The following is a 23621-nucleotide window of genomic DNA, read 5'->3' on the forward strand; positions in this document are numbered from 1 at the left end:
AAACAATTACTGGATATATCAGATTGTTACATTACTGACATTTAGTATTATCATATATCTGTTTTTAATAATCATGAGGTTATTCTACGTCTACGTTGATCTAATTATTAACCTTCAGAATAAAAATAAAACTTTGGATCTGAAAATTGTCTTTAAATCCGTCATACATCATTTGTTTAGCGTATTCTTCGTGTTTCCATTTTTCTTTAGCTTTCTTTAAACTTATTTATTAAAATTTTGTCATGGAGAATACATATTTAACAAAAGCATTAATAAAATACCTCAAAATGAATTTTGTAGCCGATTTTCAAATGAATATGAAATTTAAATTAAATACTTTGTTCTGCATTTCTTTACTTTTTCTAATAATTTCAACAGGTAGCAGTTTTTGCTTATTATATTATAGTAACCTTAAAACACATGGCGGTGGGACATGGAGTCACTTCTAGTCTAGTGAGTATTTTGTCGACCAGGAGGAATATAAAGCAAGTCAAACGCGACAAAATGTAAACTGAGAAGCTGAGGGGATATCATTAAATAGGAGACGGCATTATTCTCCACTGGTGCTGTCACCCAATTTTGTAGATATTGTGTATGAAATAATTTCCATAAATAACTTTAATCACTTTTCGAATTTTCAAGTGAGACTATAGGAAGAAGGATAACATCAATCGATATTACCGTAGTACTTGTTTTGTCTATCGGATCAGCATCCTAAAAAAAAGCAACAGCAGCATAGATAACAAGGATAACGTTTCCATTTGCAATGGGTCAACACCTTGTTCTACAACTTTCATCACACAAAGGTTAACGATATTGATTTCTAATACAAGTGCATTATAATCTTAGTCTATTTAAATCAAGAGAACCAAAGATAAACATTCACCCTGATGTGATTTAAAATCAGAATGTAAGGAGGTACAATCAAGAAATTTTAGCTTTAACGATTTCATCAATTCACCAAAAACAAAATAGTTAGCAATTTTATAGAAAGCAATATTAAAATAACATAAGAGGGATTAGCTATCTGAATGTGGCTAGGGTCAGGGCGGGGTGGTGGGGGTGTTACTGATGCATTTAGCCCCAGGCGAACATCGACGTCACCAGAAGAGCTGACACCATCTCGGTGTCCTTGCCAGCCAGCAAAGGGAGATCAGCCTCCCCGAAGATACGGATACTACACACGGACCGGTTTCGAGGTTATTGCCTCTTTTCAACGTATGGTAAGCACCGCTCTTCGTTGAGGGACTTCCTCTGCCGGCTGGATATATATAGATTTTCACAGTAACCACAGTCACTGGCGTAGAAAATCTGTTCGAAAACAATAATAAATCTCTGGGCGAGATATAAACAGTAACTGCTCTATAACATAAGAGGGATCAGCCATCTGAATGTGGCTAGGGTCAGGGCGGGGTGGTGGGAGTGTTACTGATGCATTTAGCCCCAGGCGAACATCGACGTCACCAGAACCGGTCCGTGTGTAGTATCCGTATCTTCGGGGAGGCTGATCTCCCTTTGCTGGCTGGCAAGGACACCGAGATGGTGTCAGCTCTTCTGGTGACGTCGATGTTCGCCTGGGGCTAAATGCATCAGTAACACCCCCACCACCCCGCCCTGACCCTAGCCACATTCAGATGGCTGATCCCTCTTATGTTATAGAGCAGTGACTGTTTATATCTCGCCCAGAGATTTATTAATATTAAAATAGTACTACAGCAATGTTGACATATTTTTTAACAATTATTCATGCCTTCACAGCATGTGGCCAATGTCCTCTTATACTTATTGGAAAGAAGAGTATGAAAAGCAGTATTTACTCACGGTTTTTTTCAAAATTGCGTCCGGTGCGTTTCGATAATGATTGCAAAGAGCATAAGCAGATGTATGACTGAAAATAACTGGAGCTTTTGATTCATCAAGAGCATCTTCCATTGTTCGAACTGCTACGTGAGACAAATCTACCAACATTCCGAGACGGTTCATTTCATGTATGACTTTCTATATAACGGAGAATAAAGTAAAATTATACGGCAACATAGATGATGAAACATAATCAAAAGCATATATTCACATGCAAAAGAAGCAGTGATTGTTGTCAACCATTAGAAAACATATCACGAGACCATTAAACAACTTATATCTTAATGTAAGTATATCCAAATATGGAAAAAACTTGAGTGGTCTCTCGTTCCTGAAAGAAAATATTTTATTTCGCTATTGCAAATTAAACAAACATTCGTTAATTATCTTGTAGATTACAGCATATCGAAGATATGCATCAACAAATATTACAGCCAACGAAGAAGCATGGATGGGACCGCATGATTTAATAAATATGGCAGCCAATTTTATTTTAAACTAGAGCCTACGATCTGGATAAGGAAGAAACATTTTTATTTTTTTGTCGCCCACATGGGGCTAAACACAAAGGGGACAAACAAGGACAGACAAAAGGATAAAGTCGATTTCATCAACCCCAGCGCGTAATTGGTACTTATTTAATGGACTCCGAAAGGATGAAAGGCAAAGTCGACTTCGGCGGAATTTGAACTCAGAACGTAACGGCAGACGAAATACCGTTAGGAATTTTTCCCGGCGTGCTAACGATTCTCCCAGCTCGCAGCCCTATAAGGAAGAAACATATTACATCAAGTAAACCAAGATCTACGATAATTTTCTGAAGGTGGTGGCCAGAAAAAGTATCAAACTCGTTCAATTCAGGAAAGGCTAATATGAAGCTTAAAAATAACAACTAAGGAGAGAGACTGTATAAAATTCCACCACCTACCAGAAAAGCAACCAAATTGCTCTCAATTCATATCCTGCCGTCTTAACTAAAGAAACATAATGCATTCACTAAAATACTGAAAGAAGGTGGCATAGCCATGGCAAAAATGCTTTTTATCATAGGTTCTCTTGCTCAATCAATCTCAAGAAGAAATCTCCATACCCTATATATATGCGCGCGTGTGTGTATGTGTGCACTTGTATATGTGTATGTCTCCTCCTCTCTCTGCCTCTGTATGTATGTGTGTATATATATATATATATATATATATATATATATATATATATATATATATATATATACTCGGAGGTACACAAAGGTAACCGGAAACGTTCGCTGTCGGACAAGCCCGCTGTAGTTCAGGTTTCCGCCGCTAGAAGCCACTTAATGCAACCCTCAGACATCAGTCTGCCAACTAGCGTCGTCCAGTGTAGTTGTACTGTGACGTGGTAGTCTTTGTTTTGTATTGCTCTCCTCTGTTCGTCAATTTTTGAGATGTCTGAAACGAAGGAACAGCGAGCTTCCGAGAAATTCTGTTTCCTGCCGAGGAAAACGGCAACCTAAACAGTTGTCTTATTTCAAACAGCTTAGGAAGCCCCTATCATGAGCATAACACAAGTTTACAAGTGATTTTCACGATTTATGAATGGTCACTTGTCACTTGAGGACCAACCTCGTATCATATAAATTTATGAACTGATCTTAGATAACCATCACCGAACAATTGACAAACTTGTTATGATTGGTGTGTCCTGTAGCTCCTGTCAACAAATTTATAGCGAGGAATTGCGAATGAAAAGAGTTACAGCAAACGTGTGCCTCGCTTATTCACGGGAGATACAAAGCAGTCACGACTGAATGCATGTCGTAAACTGAAAGAACAGATAGAAGTTGATCCGGACTTGTTTCCGAAGGTCATCACTGGATTGATGCATTGTTTCAAATGAGGTATACTTTGAAGGCGATAAAAGTGTGAACATGTAAAACTAGGTGAATAAAGTAATATTGCAAAATTCCGGTTTCTTTTGAGTAACCCCTCGTATATATATGTATATATATATATATATATATATATATATATATATATATCATCATCATCATCATCATCATCATCATCGTGACCGACCAGGCTATCAGATGTTGCTGGTCACAATGCGCTTCGCATTGTTTTAGCCGTCAAATGACGCCACCCCGCAGGCTAAGCGAGCAGGCCAACAGAAGAGAGAGAAAGTTGGGGCGAAGGAGTACAGCAGGGATCGCCACCACCCTCTGGCGGAGCCTCGTGGAGCTTTAGGTGTTTTCGCTCAATAAACACTCACAACGCCCAGTCTGGGAATCGAAACCGCGTTGCAGCGACCGCGAGTCCGCTGCCCTAATCACTGGGCCATTGCGCCTCCACACACACACACACACACACACACACACACACATATATATAAATATATATATATATATATATATACATATGCCTAAGGCTTTTTATGCAAACACACGTCTTAAATTCGGTATCGAACCCCTTTGACTTTGTTAATTTTTCATGTCTTTCTCGGAGAATAACATCCGAAACATTAAATTCTTATGTATCTTTCTTTTGACGCTTTCATCTTGAATCAAAACATTTTTTCTCTTTGTATTTCTACGCTCGTGCAGTTAAGTTTTACCTTCTTCTGACTCCACATATTATTTGTCTGTTTTACTTTCCTCTGCTTCTTAGACGTATACCTGTTATTTGTAAGATTTCTTATTCATTTACGCACACACACACACACAGACACATATATGTATACCTACACACATGTTACATACAAATATGATTTTGGTTTTATATTTAAGAAATGAGGGATTATGTGCATTATTTACATTATTTACATTTCAAGGATATTTGTCCTCATCTTGTTCGAAATTTCCCCAAGACACCTGATGAGAGCTGGAGGGAATATCAGCCGAAACGTTGTGTTAACAACAAACAAGATGAGAACAAATATCCGTCAAATGTAAATAGTGGAAATATAATTTTGTGTAAAATTATATATGCTAGCGTATATAGAATTATATTTGTAGACATCTAAATATGTTTTTGTGGGTGTTATTTATTTATTACAATCAAAAAATAAGTATTCTCTATATGGTGTAGAGTTTAGTTGAAACTTTTTCAAATTAATTATAGGCGTAGGAGTGGCTGTGTGGTAAGTAGCTTGCTTAACAACCACAAGGTTCCGGGTTCAGTCCCACTGCGTGGAACCTTGGGCAAGTGTCTTCTACTATAACCTCAGGCCGACCAAAGATTTGGTAGACGGAAACTGAAAGAATCCCGTCGTATGCATATGTATGTGTTTGTGTATCTGTGTTTGTCCCCCAACATCGCTTGACAACCGATGCTGGTGTGTTTACGTCCCCATAACTTAGCGGTTCGGCAAATGGGACCGATAGAATAAACAATAGGCTTACAAAGAATAAGTCCTGGAGTTGATTTGCCCGACTAAAGGCGGTGCTCCAGCATGGCCACAGTCAAATGACTGAAACAAGTAAAAGAGTAAAGAGTAACCATTATAAAGTAGATATAAATTCTCATACGAAAATGAACGTCCGGATAATATTTGAATTAATGCTCGAAAATATGCTGGTTTTGAACCATTCTTTAAGCATTTTTACATAAAGCATTTACTATGATTGATAGACATATTTCTCCATCGGTTTGTAAATATAGCGAGCTGGCGAATAGAAAAGTATATGACGAGAAAACAAACTTTCTTATGTTTATGCCTTGATAAGGCAAAAAGCATGAATAACCACTATGATTAAACTTCAGTAATTTCAGGTTCTTCCGTTATTTTCGGATTATTTTTGCCAGTTAATATATAAGAAACTTTTATGGCTGGATATTAATACGTAGGAAGTTTTAATATTCATATACATGCATTTCGATACCTGTGTGTTTGCGCGCACACGCGTGTATGAGCGTGTGTTTGTATGTGCATATATGTATGTATATGTATACATGTGTTGCGTGAGTATGTATATGTGTATGCATATATATATATATATATATATATTTACTTATATTTCTCATATATTTTATTGTATTTATTATATATATATATATATATATACTTATATTTCTCATCTATCTTTTCATTTTATTTATATATATATTTACTGATATTTCTCATATAATTTTTATTTTATTTATTTTTTTATACATATATATATATATTTACTTATATTTCTCATATATTTTTATTCTATTTGTTTTTTATACACACACACATATATATATTTACTTATATTTCTCATATATTTTTTATTTCATTTATTTTTTATACATATATTTCTTACATATTTATAGAGATATTGGTTTATAGGTTTATTGCTTATATATTTTTTGCACATAATTTTTTCGGTATTCTACCTTCCACCCTGCATTTTCCCTGTGCGTATATAGACGTGTATATGGAATCTTTTGTGCGCGCGTGTGGATGTATGCGTGTGTGCGTGTATGTGCGTATATAGATGTGTGCGTGTGTGCGTGCATGCGAGTACGTGCGTATATAGACGTATTTTACTCAGTGTTTTTACATATTTTCCTGTATTTTTGCCTTTAGCCTCAGTGTGCGGGCGCGCATGTGTAGGTATGAATATGCACCTTACGCGAATACTATGAATCTTTTTTACCCCCTTATTTTTACTCCCTCCCCTCACTTAGCGGTCATTGAAATAGCTCTTTTGTCTTAATAACGGTCAATCACATAGTATTTCCCTTTATATAACGGTCACTTTTCATAGCATTTTTCCGATGGCCGGATATGGCGGCGTGGATTTTCACCTCGGCATCCGAAACTCGGAGTTTTATCATGGCTACCGAATAATTGTCACATATTACATTTACAGATATATATATATATATATATATATATATATATATATATATATATATATATATATATATATCTTTATCCCCGTCTGTCTTGATAGACAATGGGTTGCGCCAAGGGTGGGGCCTACTTTGATGATGTGCAGCGTCTGCTGTGACTGAACAGTCCAATTCTAGAGTGGCAGTCCTTGATACAGTTGCTGCACACGAACATCGATAGGTACGTGTGGGGTGTTGCTGCAGTTGTCCTCCTCCTGTCCCGCCTGTCCAACCACAGCTGTGCTCTCCTCTCCTCAGCCATGGAAACGCCTTTCCTCACCGTCCGACGCCAGGCAGAGCGGTCAGCAGCTGTTTCCTCCCACGTGCCCACACAGATGTTGGCAGTCCTCAGGTCGCGCTTGCACAGGATCCCGTGGTGAGTTCGCTGTACAGGATGTCTTTAGGCATGCGACCGTCCTGCATGCGGCAGACGTGTCCGAGCCAGCGCAGTCGTCTCCGCACGAGGAGGGCATACATGCTTGGCATATTAGTCTGCATATATATATATATATATATGTATGTATATAAATATATAACTGTGTGTGTGTACACGAGACAACGACAAAACAACTTTAGCGGTGTTTCAAAATATTCATACGTACAGCGGTTTCAAGAAAACCTTTATATAAGGCTATGTACTTTGAGTGTATAAAATTCTCACGGGTTTCTGTAAATGTGATTTACAAAGTTCATCTCTGTTTAGTTTAATATTGGAAAGAAACTACAGGATGAATATAAAAATGAGAAAATAATTTAGAGATAAGGAGAGAAGTAAATTTATTTATAAGAAGTAAAGACAAAAGTTAAATAAGGAACACACACACACATATATATATAAATAAAACATTTGTCTTAGATATTGTTGTTCAAAAGTTAAGTACTAAATTATTGCAAAATAGATAACTTCTTAGTATATTTGTAGATTTCATGGATGCCAGCGGGTTATAAATCATCAAAAAGTTTAATATATATTTGTGACGTATTGAACAACTTCGGGAGAGACAAATATTTATAGATGTTCTGTACATCTAAATGTGAAAACAACTATATGTATATATATATACTTCCACCACCTCCTCTTTATATACACAGATACAGACATATATATTTACATATATGTATGTCTATCACCTTACTCTTTATATATATATATACAGACACACGCATATATATACTTACGTGCAGACATACACACACATACACGTTTTCCTGCATATATGAGCATACACTTACACAAAAATATATATATGTATGTATATGTATATATATATAGTGTGTGTGTGTGTGTGTGTGTGTGTGTGTGTGAGTGTGTGTGGGCATGTATGTATACACAAATAAGCAGATACACGTACACATGAATGCAGATATCCATACAAGTATATGTGCACACACACATACATATGTACACAAACTCATAAAATTAAACATACACATAGATACAGATAACTGCATGCATATATATACATAGATATACATACACTCATACAGATACACCTGCAGATATATATTTATATATATATAGATATACGCTCTTATATACACCTACACACACACAGAGACGCACGCACATAAACACACACACACACACACATATACATATATATATATATATATATATATATGCACAGACGATGAAACAGATGTCTATGGGCACACATATATTTTTGTTTTATTACAAGAAATCAGATTTTGGATACTTCTACATTGGCACTCGATACACTACCATCCAGAATGTATGATATTTTAACAGTATAAATTAATAGTATGACGTATATTATAAACAATGTCACCGATGATACGTATGTTTATCAAATATATGGTAAAACGCCGTTTTCAAATTTTGGCACAAAGCCAGCAATTTTGGAGGTGGGAATACGTCGATTACATCGAACCCCCGAATGGATGAAAAGCAAAGTCAGCCTAAGCAGAATTTGAACTCAGAGCGTAAAGACGGAAAAAACGCCGGTAACCATTTAACGCGACATGAATGTATGATAAAATATTGATTTCAAATTTTGTCACCAGGTCAGCAATTCTGGGTGAGTAGATAAGTCGATTACGACGACCCCAGTGTTCGATTGTTACTTAATTTATAGGCCCTAAATGTATGAAGGGAAAAGTCGACATCGGCAGATTTCGAACTCAGAACGTAAAGACGAGCGAAATTCCGCTAAGCATTTTACCCGGTGCGGTAACGATTCGGCCAGCTCATCATCCTAATTAATATTCATCACATTTGCATCAAATTTTCAATGGAAAGCGCAACTTTGATGCAAGTCTGATGAAGTGTCATTTTAATGCCTAAAACCGGAAACATTACGTAAATTTTTCACTTTGAATTTTTGCGTAAACTGACCTTGCCAGCAAAGTTTGCACAGAAACAATTATAACGAACCATTAAAGATGTATTAGAAAATGCCTTTGCCTTCTTATCATTTAGGTTATATATATATAGGTGTAGAAGTGGCTGTGTGGTAAGTACCTTGCTTACCAACCACGTGGTTCCGGGTTCAGTCCACTGCGTGACACCTTGGGCAAGTGTCTTCTACGACCAAAGCGTTGTGAGTGGATTTGGTAGACGGAAACTGAAAGAAGCCCGTTGTATGTATGTATATATATATATATATGTGTGTGTGTGTGTGTGTGTGTGTGTGTTGTGTGGTGTGTGTGTGTGTGCGTGAGTATGTGTTTGTGTGTCTGTGTTTTTTCCCAAAAAATCGATTGACAACCGATGCTGGTGTCTTTACGTCCCCGTAACTTAGCGGTTCGGCAAAAGAGACCAATGGAATATGTACTAGGCTTACAAAGAATAAGTCCAGGGGTCGATTTGCTCGTCTAAAGGCGGTGCTCCAGCATGGCCACAGTCAAATGACTGAAACAAGTATAAAGAGTAAGAGAATATGTGTGTGTGTGTATATATATATATATATATATATATATATATATATATATATATATATATATATAATATATATATATATATATAAATTTAACAATTAAGGATAACTTCTTAATAAGGAATCTTAACAAGAAATTATCAGGTAGTTAGCATGAAAAACCTCATAAGAGAAAAATTCGAAAATAATTTTTTTCTTTTGAAAATATTAATTTATATTGTATAGAGGGCATTATTACACATAAATGCCTCACACTAAGAGGGACATAAGTCATTACTACCAAAATTTCACTAATCGTACCTAATGTAGTTTTCGAAGCAAGACATTTAAAAAATGAATTAAAAAAATGAATTTAGTTCTACTAAATATATATATTTATATATATATTCTTGTACTGAGATTGAATCTTTGCTTATCGACAAATGCGCAAGTAATAAAACGCTGAATTTTCATATTTTCGTATCTTCATATATATGCAAAGATTCAATCTCAGTAGAAGATCGCCTAAACAAGGAAAACCTGTTCATGCAAAAGTACAGACCACACCTCTATATACAAATTTGACCATTTTAAAAATTATACTAAGGAGGCAGTTGTCTCCCTTGCCACCTGTTGCTTCCCTTGGTTCACTCTCTAGACTCATTCTTCTTATTCTTCAAATATCCAAAATGACGTGACCCCTCTGTCACGAGAACTGATTACTGTTGCAATGACCCTTGAAAGGCTTATTTAAATAACGAAAACCGGTTGCCTTTCACAGCATTCATATAATATGTTTGTATTTATAAAAAGATATTAAACTATATGAAACGAAGGCATTTCTCTTCCACTTTTTATATTCTTCCACATATTTTCAGCTAATTTTGCCACATGGTGTATACTGTATCTTCAATATCTTGGCACCTTGCATATTTTTATATTTCTATCTCTCTCTCTCTCTCTATATATATATCTATATATATATATAGATATATATATATAAATTTAACAATTAAGGATAACTTCTTAATAAGGAATCTTAATAAGAAATTATCAGGTAGTTAGCATGAAAAACCTCATAAGAGAAAAATTCGAAAATAATTTTTTTCTTTTGAAAATATTAATTTATATTGTATAGAGGGCATTATTACACATAAATGCTTCACACTAAGAGGGAAATAAGTCATTACTACCAAAATTTCACTAATCGTACCTAATGCAGTTTTCGCAGCAAGACATTTAAAAAATGAATTTAAAAAATGAATTTAGTTCTACTAAATATATATATTTATATATATATATTCTTGTACTGAGAATATATATATATATTCTTGTACTGAGATTGAATCGTTGCTTATCGACAAATGCGCAAGTAATAAAACGCTGAATTTTCATATTTTCGTATCTTCATATATATGTAAAGATTCAATCTCAGTAGAAGATCGCCTAAACAAGGAAAACCTGTTCATGCAAAAGTACAGACCACACCTCTATATACAAATTTGACCATTTTAAAAATTATACTAAGGAGGCAGTTGTCTCCCTTGCCACCTGTTGCTTCCCTTGGTTCACTCTCTAGACTCATTCTTCTTATTCTTCAAATATCCAAAATGACGTGACCCCTCCGTCACGAGAACTGATTACTGTTGCAATGACCCTTGAAAGGCTTATTTAAATAACGAAAACCGGTTGCCTTTCACAGCATTCATATAATATGTTTGTATTTATAAAAAGATATTAAACTATATGAAACGAAGGCATTTCTCTTCCACTTTTTATATTCTTCCACATATTTTCAGCTAATTTTGCCACATGGTGTATACTGTATCTTCAATATCTTGGCACCTTGCATATTTTTATATTTCTATCTCTCTCTCTCTCTCTCTATATATATATATATATATATATATATATAATATATATATATATATGAGGAGGCGCAATGGCCCAGTGGTTAGGGCAGCGGACTCGCGGTCGGAGGATTGCGGTTTCGTTGTGTATGTTTATTGAACAAAAGCACCTAAAGCTCCACGGGGCTCCGGCAGGGGTGGTGGCGCCCCCTGTTGTACTCACTCTCTCTTCCTGTTTCTTGATTAACGCTGCGATGGACTGGGGAACACATACGCCACAGAAACCGGGAACCCGGGCCCATGAGCCTGGCTAGGCTTGAAAAGGACGCATAAATTAAAAATAATATATATTTATGTGTGTGTGTATGCGACGGGATAACTGGAAACGTTCTCTGTTATGGTTCAGGCTTCCTCTGCTTGAAGCCACTTGATGCCATCCTCAGACATCTGTCTACCAACCGATGTCGTCGTGTGAACTCCTAGGGCTACGTGGTGCGTCTTTGCTTTGCAGTGCTTCTCCCCTCTTCGTCGATTTTTGTGATGGGGGAAACGAAGGGACAGCATGCTTCTGTGAAATGCTCTTAATATTGAGCTAGGAATTGCGAATGAGAAGAGTTGCAGCAAAATGTGTGCCGCACTTGCTCACGGGAGATCAAAAACAGTCACAACTGAATGCGTATCGTGAACTGAAAGAACAATTGGAAATTGATCCGAACCTTGTTTTTTTTTTTTTTTTTTTTTTTTTTTTGAAAGATTATCCCTGGTGATGAATGCTGGCACCACGTCTAGCACCCGGAAACGAAATAGTAATCAAGTCAATGGAAACATTCAATGGCACCCCCTCCAAAAAGTGTCAAATGAAGTCCATTGTTAATTCAATGCTGATTTGTTTTATTGATGCTAAAGGAATTGTCCACACCGCATTTGTTCCACCTGGTCAAACTATTAACTAGACAATTTACTTGGTAGTTCTCTGCGGTTGCGAGACTCGGTGAGACGAAAACGCCCCGGCCAGCGACTAAGTAGAGTGGTGGTTTCATCAGGACAATGCACCTGAAACACCGCTTTGATGGGAGACAAGTTTCGACCAAAAATGGCATGACACCGCTTACCCACCCTCCTTTTTCACTCGACCTTGCACCCTGCAACATTTTTTGTTTCCCCAAATTAAAAAAACCTTTAAAGGAAAACGTTTTGCAGATGTAGAAGAGGAGAAGAAAACGACAGAAATGCTAGAAGGCATCAATTCGCAAGAGTTCCAGGACTGCTTCGACCAGTGGAAAACGCAACTTCAAATGGAGAATACTTTGCTTCAAATGGAGAATACTTTGAAGGCGATAAAAATGTAAACACGTAAAACTAAGTGAATAAAATAATATTGCAAAATTCCAATTTTCTATGGGTACCCTTCGTATGTGTGTGTGTGTATGCATGTATCTTTTTGTTTCCGTCTACCAAATACACTTACAAGGCTTTGGTCCGAGGCTACAGTAAATGACGCTTGCCCAAGATGTCAAGCAATGGAAATGAACCCGGTTGGGAAGCAAGCTTCTTACCACACAGCCACTCCTGCGCCTATATATATATATATAGATAGATAGATAGATAGATAGATAGATAGATAGATAGATAGATAGATAGATAGATAGATAGATAGATAGAAAAATAGATAGGCAGACAGACAAACAGACAGATTAAATACTGGGGTGTTACCCGCATATCACATGTAACTGTAGAAGTCAACTTCTGTTACAAAGGGTAAATGTCAGAAAATATGGCGTCCATACAATAAAAATAATCTAAATTTTATCAAATTTCTTGGTGCTCATACAAATTGATAAAATAAACGCTAATTTTCAAAAGAAAATACATATTAGTTTAAAACAATGTGCGATAAAACTAAATTCTTTTTTGTGTATATGTGATAGATATATGTTATTATTTTCTAAATTTTTATCAACATAATCGAAATTTGCTCTATTGTAAACCTAAGTCTGGAAATTTCATTAAAAAATATGTATTTTTTTAGAAAGTTATAAAACACTCATTTTACTCTTATGTTGAGTCTCTCTCTCTCTCTCTCTCTCTCTCTCTCTTTCTTTCTCTCTCTCTCTTACCCTCTCTCTATACGATGTAAAGCGTGCCTGGAGAAACCTACCAACCAACGAATATCTATAATGACTATTATATGTATGTGTGTGTTTACATATAAACATACAAAAGAAACTGGTATTTTGCAATGTTATTTTATTCACTTAGTTTTATATGTTTACACTTTTATCACCTTCAAACTATTCTCCATTTGAAGAACTATATCGGTCCAGACACATTTTCCACTGTTCAAAGCACTGCTGGAACTCTTGCGAAGTGATTATTTTAACGGCTCCGTTGTTTTTTTTTTTCCTTCACCTCTTCCGGAATACCAGTTCTCGTCACAAGTAATAACCTTAAAAAAAAGAGGTTGGGATCACTTTCCAACTGTTCTTTCAGTTCACGACACGCATTCGGTCGTGACTGCTTTTTATCTCCTGCAACTCTTTTCATTCGCAATTCCTCGCTCAAAATTCATTGGCAGGAGTTCCAGGGCTCACCGGTTATATCAGCAAGTTCGTCAATTGTTCGGTAACGGTCCGCCAAGGTCAGTTCATGAATTTTCATGATGTTTTAATTCATTCGGGAGGGGATGGACGCTCTGAACGAGGTGGGTCTTCAAGCGACAAGTGAGCATTCATAAAGCGTGAAAAATAAACTCGTAGACATGTGTTTTGCTCATGGCAGCGGCCTCCTAAGCTGTTTGGAATAAGACAAGGCTGCCGTTTTCATCGACAGAAAATAGAATTTCACGGAAGCACGTTGTTCCTTCGTTTCAGCCATCGCAAAGCAAGGACGCACTCACGGGTAGTGAATCGACGATTTCCCCTGACCGCTGTACGCACATCTGCGATGTTTTTCTCAGTTCTGCCGGTTGCGGATCTCCTAGAACGTTCGTCACTATCAACATTCTTTCGGCCATCTTGGAAATGTCTGAACCACTCGTACACTTGTATGCGGCTCATACGCTGATCTCCATACATTTTCTGCAACTTTGCATTACAGGTGTCGCCAAGCTTTTGGCAAAATTTGATACAGATTCTCTACTTAACTTTCTCTGTGATGGTCAATGCGACGATCACACGCTACACACGTTCCTTCCAAGCACTGCTGTAAACAGTGTACTACGGTAAAGCAGAGGTAAGGTCAATCTCTGCCAAGCGTCTTCACTCTGCGTGCTTTAGCTTCGTTACTATGGCAACAGTTCGGATACTTCTTGAGTAGACCACCACGTATATACATATACACACACATGCATACGCGCACGCACATACATGTGTGAGCATGTGTGTGTGTGTGTTTATTTTCTATTGCCCATTCCATTTAATTCTAGGTATTTCAATATATTCAAAATATTGATTTTTCTGCTAAACGTCATTACCTGATAGGCTATTTGCAATATATTTTGCAATGGTTTTCACGTCCATAAGCTGATTTGAAATCATTTTTAATGGTAATTTCGGTTCTTAGTACTTTCTTTAGTACTGTTTTATTTAGTTATTTATTTTACAAGAAAACTGTACCTTCATTAATATTACGCAATTACAGCTTCTTCTGGCGCTGTCACTATCCTTTTAACCCACACAGGTTCGTATGGAATTAATTCTTTAACTACTACTTATTTTTCGTCTACTGATCACGTTAAGACGCCATTTAATTTACTGCTCAGTTTTGCGTGGGTTTATTCTTTTCGTTAGAAACACAAACTTGTGTTCGTAGAAAATGTGAAAATACTTAATATGTATACGTGAGTACATACATACACTAACAAAGTCATTATACAAAGATGCACTTACACACACACTCACACACACACACACACACACACACATATATCACTCAGAGTAACAAGTTATGTTGAATTTTCTGCTGCTTTAAATAAAGTATATATATATATGTGTGTGTGTGTGTGTGTGTATAGAATATATATACATATATATACGTGTATATATATAGAATATATACATACAAGATATGTACGCGGAGTAGATGAAACAGGGACAACTGAAGAAGGGGAATATTTCTTGTGCTGTATGTCTTGTACTTTGATTTTTTTCGTTGTTTGAAAAAAGTTCGTTTCTATGTTCTTGTTTTTATGTTTTCGTTTCTCATTGTGTTCAAAGTATTTTTTGTCCTGTACCCATATATGCATGTATATATACATATACATGTAGGTATGTGTATATTTATAGGTATGTACATTTATGTATGTATATATGCTATATTTATATATGTAGGTATGTACATATATGTATGCATATATCTATATTATATATATATATATATATATATATATATATATATATATACATACGAAGGCACCATAAGAGCAACTACATCGTTAAAAGTAGAAGTCAAAAATACTTCTGTACCACAGAAAAGTTACAAATCTAATACAATCATATTAGGGGGGAAATTCGACTAAACATTAAAAACGTCTTACCTCTGCTCGGGCAGCACAAATAATACTGGTCAACTTGGAATCGATTTCGAAATTAGTTCCAAATAGGTATCTATTTCTCTTCAGCAAAAGTCTACCAGCTTAATACTACTAAAATTTTCCCCCGCCATGCTCGCAAAAGTTTCGCTTCGAGTGACTAAACACTATTTAAACAAACGAAATACGTGAAATTATTTCTAAATAAATATAAAAAGGGATGGTACTATTAAAATACCATCACCTGTGGCAATCGAGTTATCAACCGTACAGGCAAATTAATAAGATATATACATACAGTATAAGATATGCAATTATATGTATATGTGTGTGTGCGCGCGCGCGCGTACGCACGCACATGCACATTATGTACGCACATTACGCCTACACAAACCCCTCAAACCCCCCCCACACACACACGCATACACAAATTCACATATACACCTATACGTATACATACACACACATTATATGCACACACGCACACACATACACATACGCATGCACATATAGACACAGGCACACACACACGCACACACAAACATGCGCACACATACGCACGCACAGACGCACACGAATGCACACATACCTAACACTCACAATCCTACGCATACACGTATATACACCCACATACGCACACACGCACACACAACTACACGCACATACGATGCGCACACACATACACACACGCGCGCACACGCAAATGAACCGACACATACCTCCCATACACACAGCACACACTCATACATACACGCACATAATTATACATACATGTATATACACATATGCACATACATGCACACACGCACACATACACACACGAACACACATACATACATACACACGCACACTGCAAACAAAACACACACGCTACATATACATACACGCACACACACATACTTCAAACCTACCAGTACCTTCCACTGACCATTCTCCTACGTACATGTGTAGGTAAAGACACAACAGAAGCCACTCCTACTATAAATTCCTCCTATGACCTTAAACGATACTAAGCCCAACCACACACATAGATTAACAGCCACAACCACACACACAACACACACACACACGTGCTATCATTACACACAAACACACACAGACACGCACGCACATACCTACACTTATACACACATACCTCCATCTCTTGCACTCTCCTATCTTTGAAAGAACTTTTTCTTCACCCATTCCCTTCCGGTCATTCAATGACCGCTTGTGTATCGTTGGCGATTTTTTTCCTCCGTCTTCCCTTCCCTGGATCTTTCCTTTTTCTATGTTTCTGACGAAGACCTCCGCTCGAAACGTTAAATCCTCCTTCTTTCCTGAGCGTCCAGTAACACTATGCTTGTTCCACGTCCTCACGTTGTATGTTTTCTCTTTGTGTTTTCATTTTTGTTTTTAACTTTATATATAAATATATGTATATATATATATATGAATATATATATATTATTTATTAATATTATTACTTGAGTGAACACCACGCATCCATTTCCAAGTGAGTTTATCTTAATCTTTTTGAAGCAACTCTACTCTAGACCGTTTTCTACCCCGTCGTTTTCTCTCTCTCCTACTCCTTCTCTTTTTCTCTCTCTCGTTTCTCACACGTGACCATCCTCCATCTTTCTTTTCGTCGTGTGATCATCTTTCTTTTCTTTCAGGACTTCCTAAAGACTGGACCTATCTATCTTGTCAAAGAAAATATTTCTCCGACGTTTGCTATTTTAACTTCGTTCTGGAGTAACAACCCCCATGTTTGTTTCCTTCGGTTTCCTTCTATACTTCCCCTGTCCTGTTTTTGTTCCCAACTTGCACTCTCCATAAATCCCAAATTTTATTTTGGTACTTATGGGAGCAACTGTCTTCGAAGACTCGAAATAGCCAACAATTGATGAAGGGTCTTTATGTTGCTTGTCATGTTTTCCATTTGTTTCTATCATTGCTCATTTGATTTTGTATTTCATGTTGTTTACTGTTGGTGACATCCTGTACCCATATATGCATGTGTGTGTGTGCATTATATATATATATATATATATATATATAATATATATATAAGGATAAGATCGTTATTTCAATATCGAACTTATCAAGTGGCCAGCATGGGAATAAAAACTTTCAACGGTAACAATTATTATTAAAATTATAATTTGCAGTATCTAAGGGATACCTCATCGCTGGAAATAGCAGTCAAAACTTGACTTAAATGTTCATACAGAACCAGGTGTTGTATGAACATTTAATGTCGCTTTAGAGTCAGGTTTTGACTGTTATTTCCAGCGTGGAGATATCTCTTAGATACCCTAAAGTATAATTTCATATATATATATATATATATAGATATATATATATATAGATATATATAGATATATATATATATACTTTATTTAAAAGCAGCAGAAATATAACAAAAGATGTTACTCAGAGTTTCACGTTCCCGTTCGTCGGACAGTTTTAAATAAAGCATATTACTATACCTCTGGTATTTGAGTACTTTTTTTTCCACCTTGTTTCACATTTATGTGCTTACTCCGGTATATATATATATACATACATATATATATATACAATATATATATATATATATATATATATATATATATATATATATATACGTACAAGAAGGCACCACATGAGCCCCTACATCGCTAAAAATTGAAGTCAACAATACTTCTGTACCACAGAATAGTCACAATTCTAATATAGGCGTGGTAGGAATAATTTCCAGTAAATATGAAACACGTCTTACCTCTGCTAAGTCAGCATAACAATTCTGGTCAACTTGGAACCGGTTTCGAAACTAGCACCAAATAGGTTCCTGTTTCTCCTCAGTCAAATTCTGCCAGTTTACTACTACTAAAATTTCGCCCCCCCACCACCACCACCATGCCCGAAAAAGTTCCAAGTTCACAAGTATTACTTGTACGTCTTTAATATTCCCTGGAAATGTTTCCTACCATGCCTGTATTAGATTTGTGACTATTCTGTGGTACGGAAGTATTTTTGACTTCCATCTTTAGTGATGTAAGTGTTCATGTGGTATTAATTTGACTGTACGGCTGATAACTCGCTTGTCACACGTGATGGTATTTTAATAATACCACCCCTTCTTATACACACACACACACACACACACACACACACATATATATATATATATATATATACATATCTATATTTATAATATATTATATATTATATTATATATTACGAATGTCAGTAAGCTTGTTTATTTAAATGCAAGTACCCTCCGACATACGGCTAAAGCGTCGTTCGTCGATATAGATTTAACTTCAAGACCTATATTATTTAACTTTTTTGCAATGGAAGCACTTTAAATCCATTATGAGTATGCTCTTTACTATATAATACATTTTCTGAGATTTTTATATATCTATTATTGTTTGGCGATCATAATAACTTCTACATCTTTTCTTTAATTTGCTGATTGTATCTTCTTATGAACAGTTCAAACCATTCATTGGTTGCTTACAAGTTTTCCTTTAATCATCTCCCACTCGTTTCTTTGAAGTTACGAGAATACTTCTTGAATCATCTGAAAATTGTAATAAGTTAGTGGCTACGTGGAGCATATCTTATCTTATATATACATATAGGAGAAGCAAAAAGAGATATGTATGTGTGTTCTCTTTCTCGTTTTAATTTAGAACAAATTTTAACTGGTCACCAACTTGGCAGCAAAGTTGTGAAAGAAAGTATCTTGTTTTATTCGTCAACCTTGAAATCTTAAGATGGTTTTGCAGATTTTTATAGTCCTAAATATATATCTTATCATATACATATATATACATATATATATATTCATATATATATATACACACACACACACACAGATATATATATGTGTGTGTGTGTGTGTGTGTGTATAAATTATTATATATATATATATTATATATATATATATATATATATATAATATATATATATATTAATATATTTAAACACACAAGGAATCCACATAGGGATTCTACACGCTAGAAAGAACAGCTAGGTTCTATAACCACAAAAATTAGGGATAAAATTCGACAGGAACAAATTTAGAAATGAAAAACATTTACCATCTAGTTTCCTAGACCAATTGGTTTCTGATCTTATTTTAGTGAGTCAAGGAGAACTCACTAGGTTTGATCTTCCTCACCAGTTCCAACCTAGGGTCAAACGTATACACACGGGACAATCAAAACTACTTGTCTCGTGTTTATACGTCCTAACATTTTCAAAATTTACTGTGCAATCGCAATCCTTCGCTGGCCACATTAAAAGCCGCCAACTTTTAAAACCGAAAATTATCCAAAAGCTTAGTGTTTAATCATATCAAAGGGAAATGGAAGTGATATGATTTTTTTTTTCCTTCAACTTTAACTAAAGGGTCAACACCAAAGCTACTAAATGCCGCCCACACCATCGGACCCCGTCTTTTATACACGCATTTCGCCTTCTTTTTCACGCATTTCGGATGGAATTCCTTGGTTGGGCGATGTCTGACGGATGTTTTACCATCTGCTCCAAATATACAGAAGCGTGACTCGTCACTCCAAAGGACCCTGCACCAATCTTCGACAGTCCATTGAGCATGACTTTTTGCGAAATTAAGGCGTTTGAGTCGATTTCTTTTGGATATTATTGGCTTCTTCCTAGCGATTCGTCCCTGTAGTCCAAATTTTCTGAAACGGACGGTTTTTGGTGTAAAAATAACACCATTCTCGTTGGACAATTCTGAAAGTCGGTGGATTCGACGATCCAACTGCGCCGAGTGTAACTCCGAGTGTAACTTCCACGCTTGAACACAAACCGTTTTACTGCACTTTGAAACTTTTTGCTGGTGGAGTAATACGATTTTTGCTCTCGTGACTGGACTGAGGCTACGTTATTTTCCCATTATTAATCAATTGTATAATAACGTTAAATTATAACACTATATAGTGTATTTAAGCTCAGTTGTGTGACCACCTATTTTGGCAAAACAATTTGCATACATATTACATGGTCTTAAACTAATTTTGCCGGTAAATTTGAAACGTTTATATTAATTTAGCATTAGAATTCTTCAAGTTGTATAAAAATAGTTATTGTCTGCATCATTCGAAAGGGAAATAAATTCTGCATAAGGTATAAAAGATACAAATAATTTGTATAGCGTTAGTAGCAAAGTATTTTGTAAGAAATAGAACTTTTATCATCGGTCTTAAATTTATTTTCGCCAGTGTATGTTATATATATATATATATGTATATATATATATATATATATTATATATATATATATATATATATATATATAAATGAATGTATGGATAGATGGATAGATAGGTAGATAGATGGATAGATAGATAAACAGATAGAGAGAGAGAGAAAGAGAGACACAGAGAGAGAGATGAATATGATAAAGAAAATGGAAACTACGCGTAGAAAAGATATGTGGAAAGTAAGAAGAAGAAAGCGAAACTGCACATTGGATATCAAAAAAATAAAGGCTTTTTTATGAAAAGTAACGATAAATATTTGCAATTAGATGAACGGAGGTAGAATTGAGAGGCATAAATGTCATTATTTTGAATTGTTAATGAGATTCAAAGTCATTAACAACTGAATGTGTGTGTGCCCGCGCTTGTGTGTGTGTGTGTGTGTGGTGTGTGTGTGTGTGTGTGTGTGTGTGTGTGAATATGCTTCAGATCGAAGTGGATGGGGAAGAAATGTGTGGAGTTGAGTGAAATCATTTGAGGAGGCCTGGATAACGCAAGTAAGACACAAAAGAGATCTAAGGAAGTATGTAACGATCGAGAAGGTGAATGACAATGATCTTTTTGTGTGCAGTCTGTGACAGACCATGCCTGTCTTTTGCTGGCCTCAAATCTCATCTGCGAACGCATGAAAAAGGAATTTCCACCAACTATTCTACCTATATGTCTGCACACCTTTCAATGCAGTGTGTGCCAGAACGTTTGCAAATCCAATGGAAGCCTCTAAAGACATTTTAAGATCCACAAAGAGCAGAACTTATCTGGTCCAAATCGGGGGTGCAATCTATGTGGGTGTCTTTTCAGAACATTGTCTGGTTTAAAAAGCCACATCAGATTCCATGATGGCATTAAGGTGTAGGTACAGGAGGTAGCCAAACTCTGCATAAGGATTTGCCAACCACCATATGTAGTGTATGTAGTGGCAGCTGTAAGAAATCTTAATCCAAATGAACGAAATATAACCATCTTACTATGATACAATATTTATTTACACTACTTAGAATATGTACGAGGTGGTATCAGAAACTTCGCGGACTAGTTCTATAGATGGCAGCACACAGTTGCGAGCGCTTTGAGTGTTAGCAGTAACCTTCATGAGGCAGTGTGCCGAGTGACATTGCTGTGTTTACTTCGCAAGTTGTGCAATTTCTGTTTTTGTGATCACGTGTATGGTGTAGTCTGCGATGTCATGAACAAGAACAAAGAGCCGACGTGACAGTTTGTGTTAAATTTGAAAATTCTGCCACAGAGACATTGAGCATGATTCAGGAAGCTTACGGCGAAGAGGCAATGGGTCGTACGCAATGTTTCAAGCACGTTTCAAAAGCGGAAGAACGTCTCTGGAAGGAGATGAACGATCCGGAAGGACTGCCACGAGCATCACCCTCAGGACCAGAACGTCAAACCAGAGTTATACTTCGACGTTTTGAAGCGTTTGAGGGAGAACATTCGGCGAAAGCCATCGGACCTATGGAGCATGAAGAATTAATTGGATTCCCCACCGAGCCCTCCTCACCTGTGAGTTTCTCGCCAAAAACAACATGGTATCTCTTCCGCACCCGCACTATTTGCCAAATTTAGCACCTGCGGACTTCCATCTCTTCCCTGAGATGAAAATGCAGCCCAAAGGTCGTTGTTTTAACGTTGATGTCAAGATGCAGAATGAATCGACAGCAGAAGGTCTTCGACTCGCTTACGGAAAAACTACCAGGCCGGATTCCAAAAGTGGCAGGACCGCTGGGACCGGTACATTGCTGCGCAAGGTGACTATATTGAAGGTGATAATGTTAAAACTTAGGTTAGGTAAATAAGTTATATTTCGTTAAATGTAACAAGTTCGGGAACCTTTCGATATCACCCTGTATATAGAATCCATGCATAAGTGCATACGGTTGTATGTGTAAAAATGAGCATAAGTATGTGCTTCTTAGTAAGTGAAAAAAAGGTTGCAAAGCATTGCCAAACCTCAAGTAGGGGGAAATGCGCTTTGTCTTGATGTATGTTGTGTCTTTAATACATGGTTATGAAACGATTTTCTCTTCGACAAAAATCCACAGTAACATGATCTTGAACGGTGTATATTAATTTAGTACAAGACTTACAGATACACACACACACACACACACACACACACACACACACATATATATATTTATTCTTATCATACATTCCAACCAACAATCCCAAATATAATGAGACTTATAACATCGTATTTGGAAATATACTGACAATGAAAACAGAACAGAATCAATGCAAATTTTTTAAATAACGCCAAAAATCACTAGCCTATAAACGTCTTAGATTTAAGGAAATATTTATTAAGCCAATTATCAGCGATTAAGTTGTCAGGTCATTAATTGAATTATAGAGATAAACATTTTGGCCATTTCGATACACTAGAGAGGAAAATGT

The 23621-nt window shown here is 36.2% G+C and overlaps 1 protein-coding gene and 1 long non-coding RNA gene across 2 annotated transcripts in view; one reads left to right on the forward strand and one right to left on the reverse strand.

Annotated features, from left to right (window-relative positions):
- Positions 1-23621, reverse strand: part of LOC115214406 (dipeptidase 1) — a 159152-nt gene that overhangs the window by 36390 nt on the left and 99141 nt on the right. The window contains exon 6 of the mRNA XM_029783605.2: positions 1822-1998. Coding sequence (XP_029639465.1) covers positions 1822-1998 — 177 coding nt within the window. The remainder of the gene's footprint in view (positions 1-1821; positions 1999-23621) is intronic.
- LOC118763542 lies at positions 14524-22548 on the forward strand. The gene is made up of 3 exons (XR_004999305.1): positions 14524-14636; positions 19580-19585; positions 22537-22548. It is a non-coding gene; the product is annotated as an uncharacterized LOC118763542 (long non-coding RNA).

The sequence above is a fragment of the Octopus sinensis genome, linkage group LG1 (assembly GCF_006345805.1).
Source record: "Octopus sinensis linkage group LG1, ASM634580v1, whole genome shotgun sequence".
NCBI lineage: Eukaryota > Metazoa > Mollusca > Cephalopoda > Octopoda > Octopodidae > Octopus > Octopus sinensis.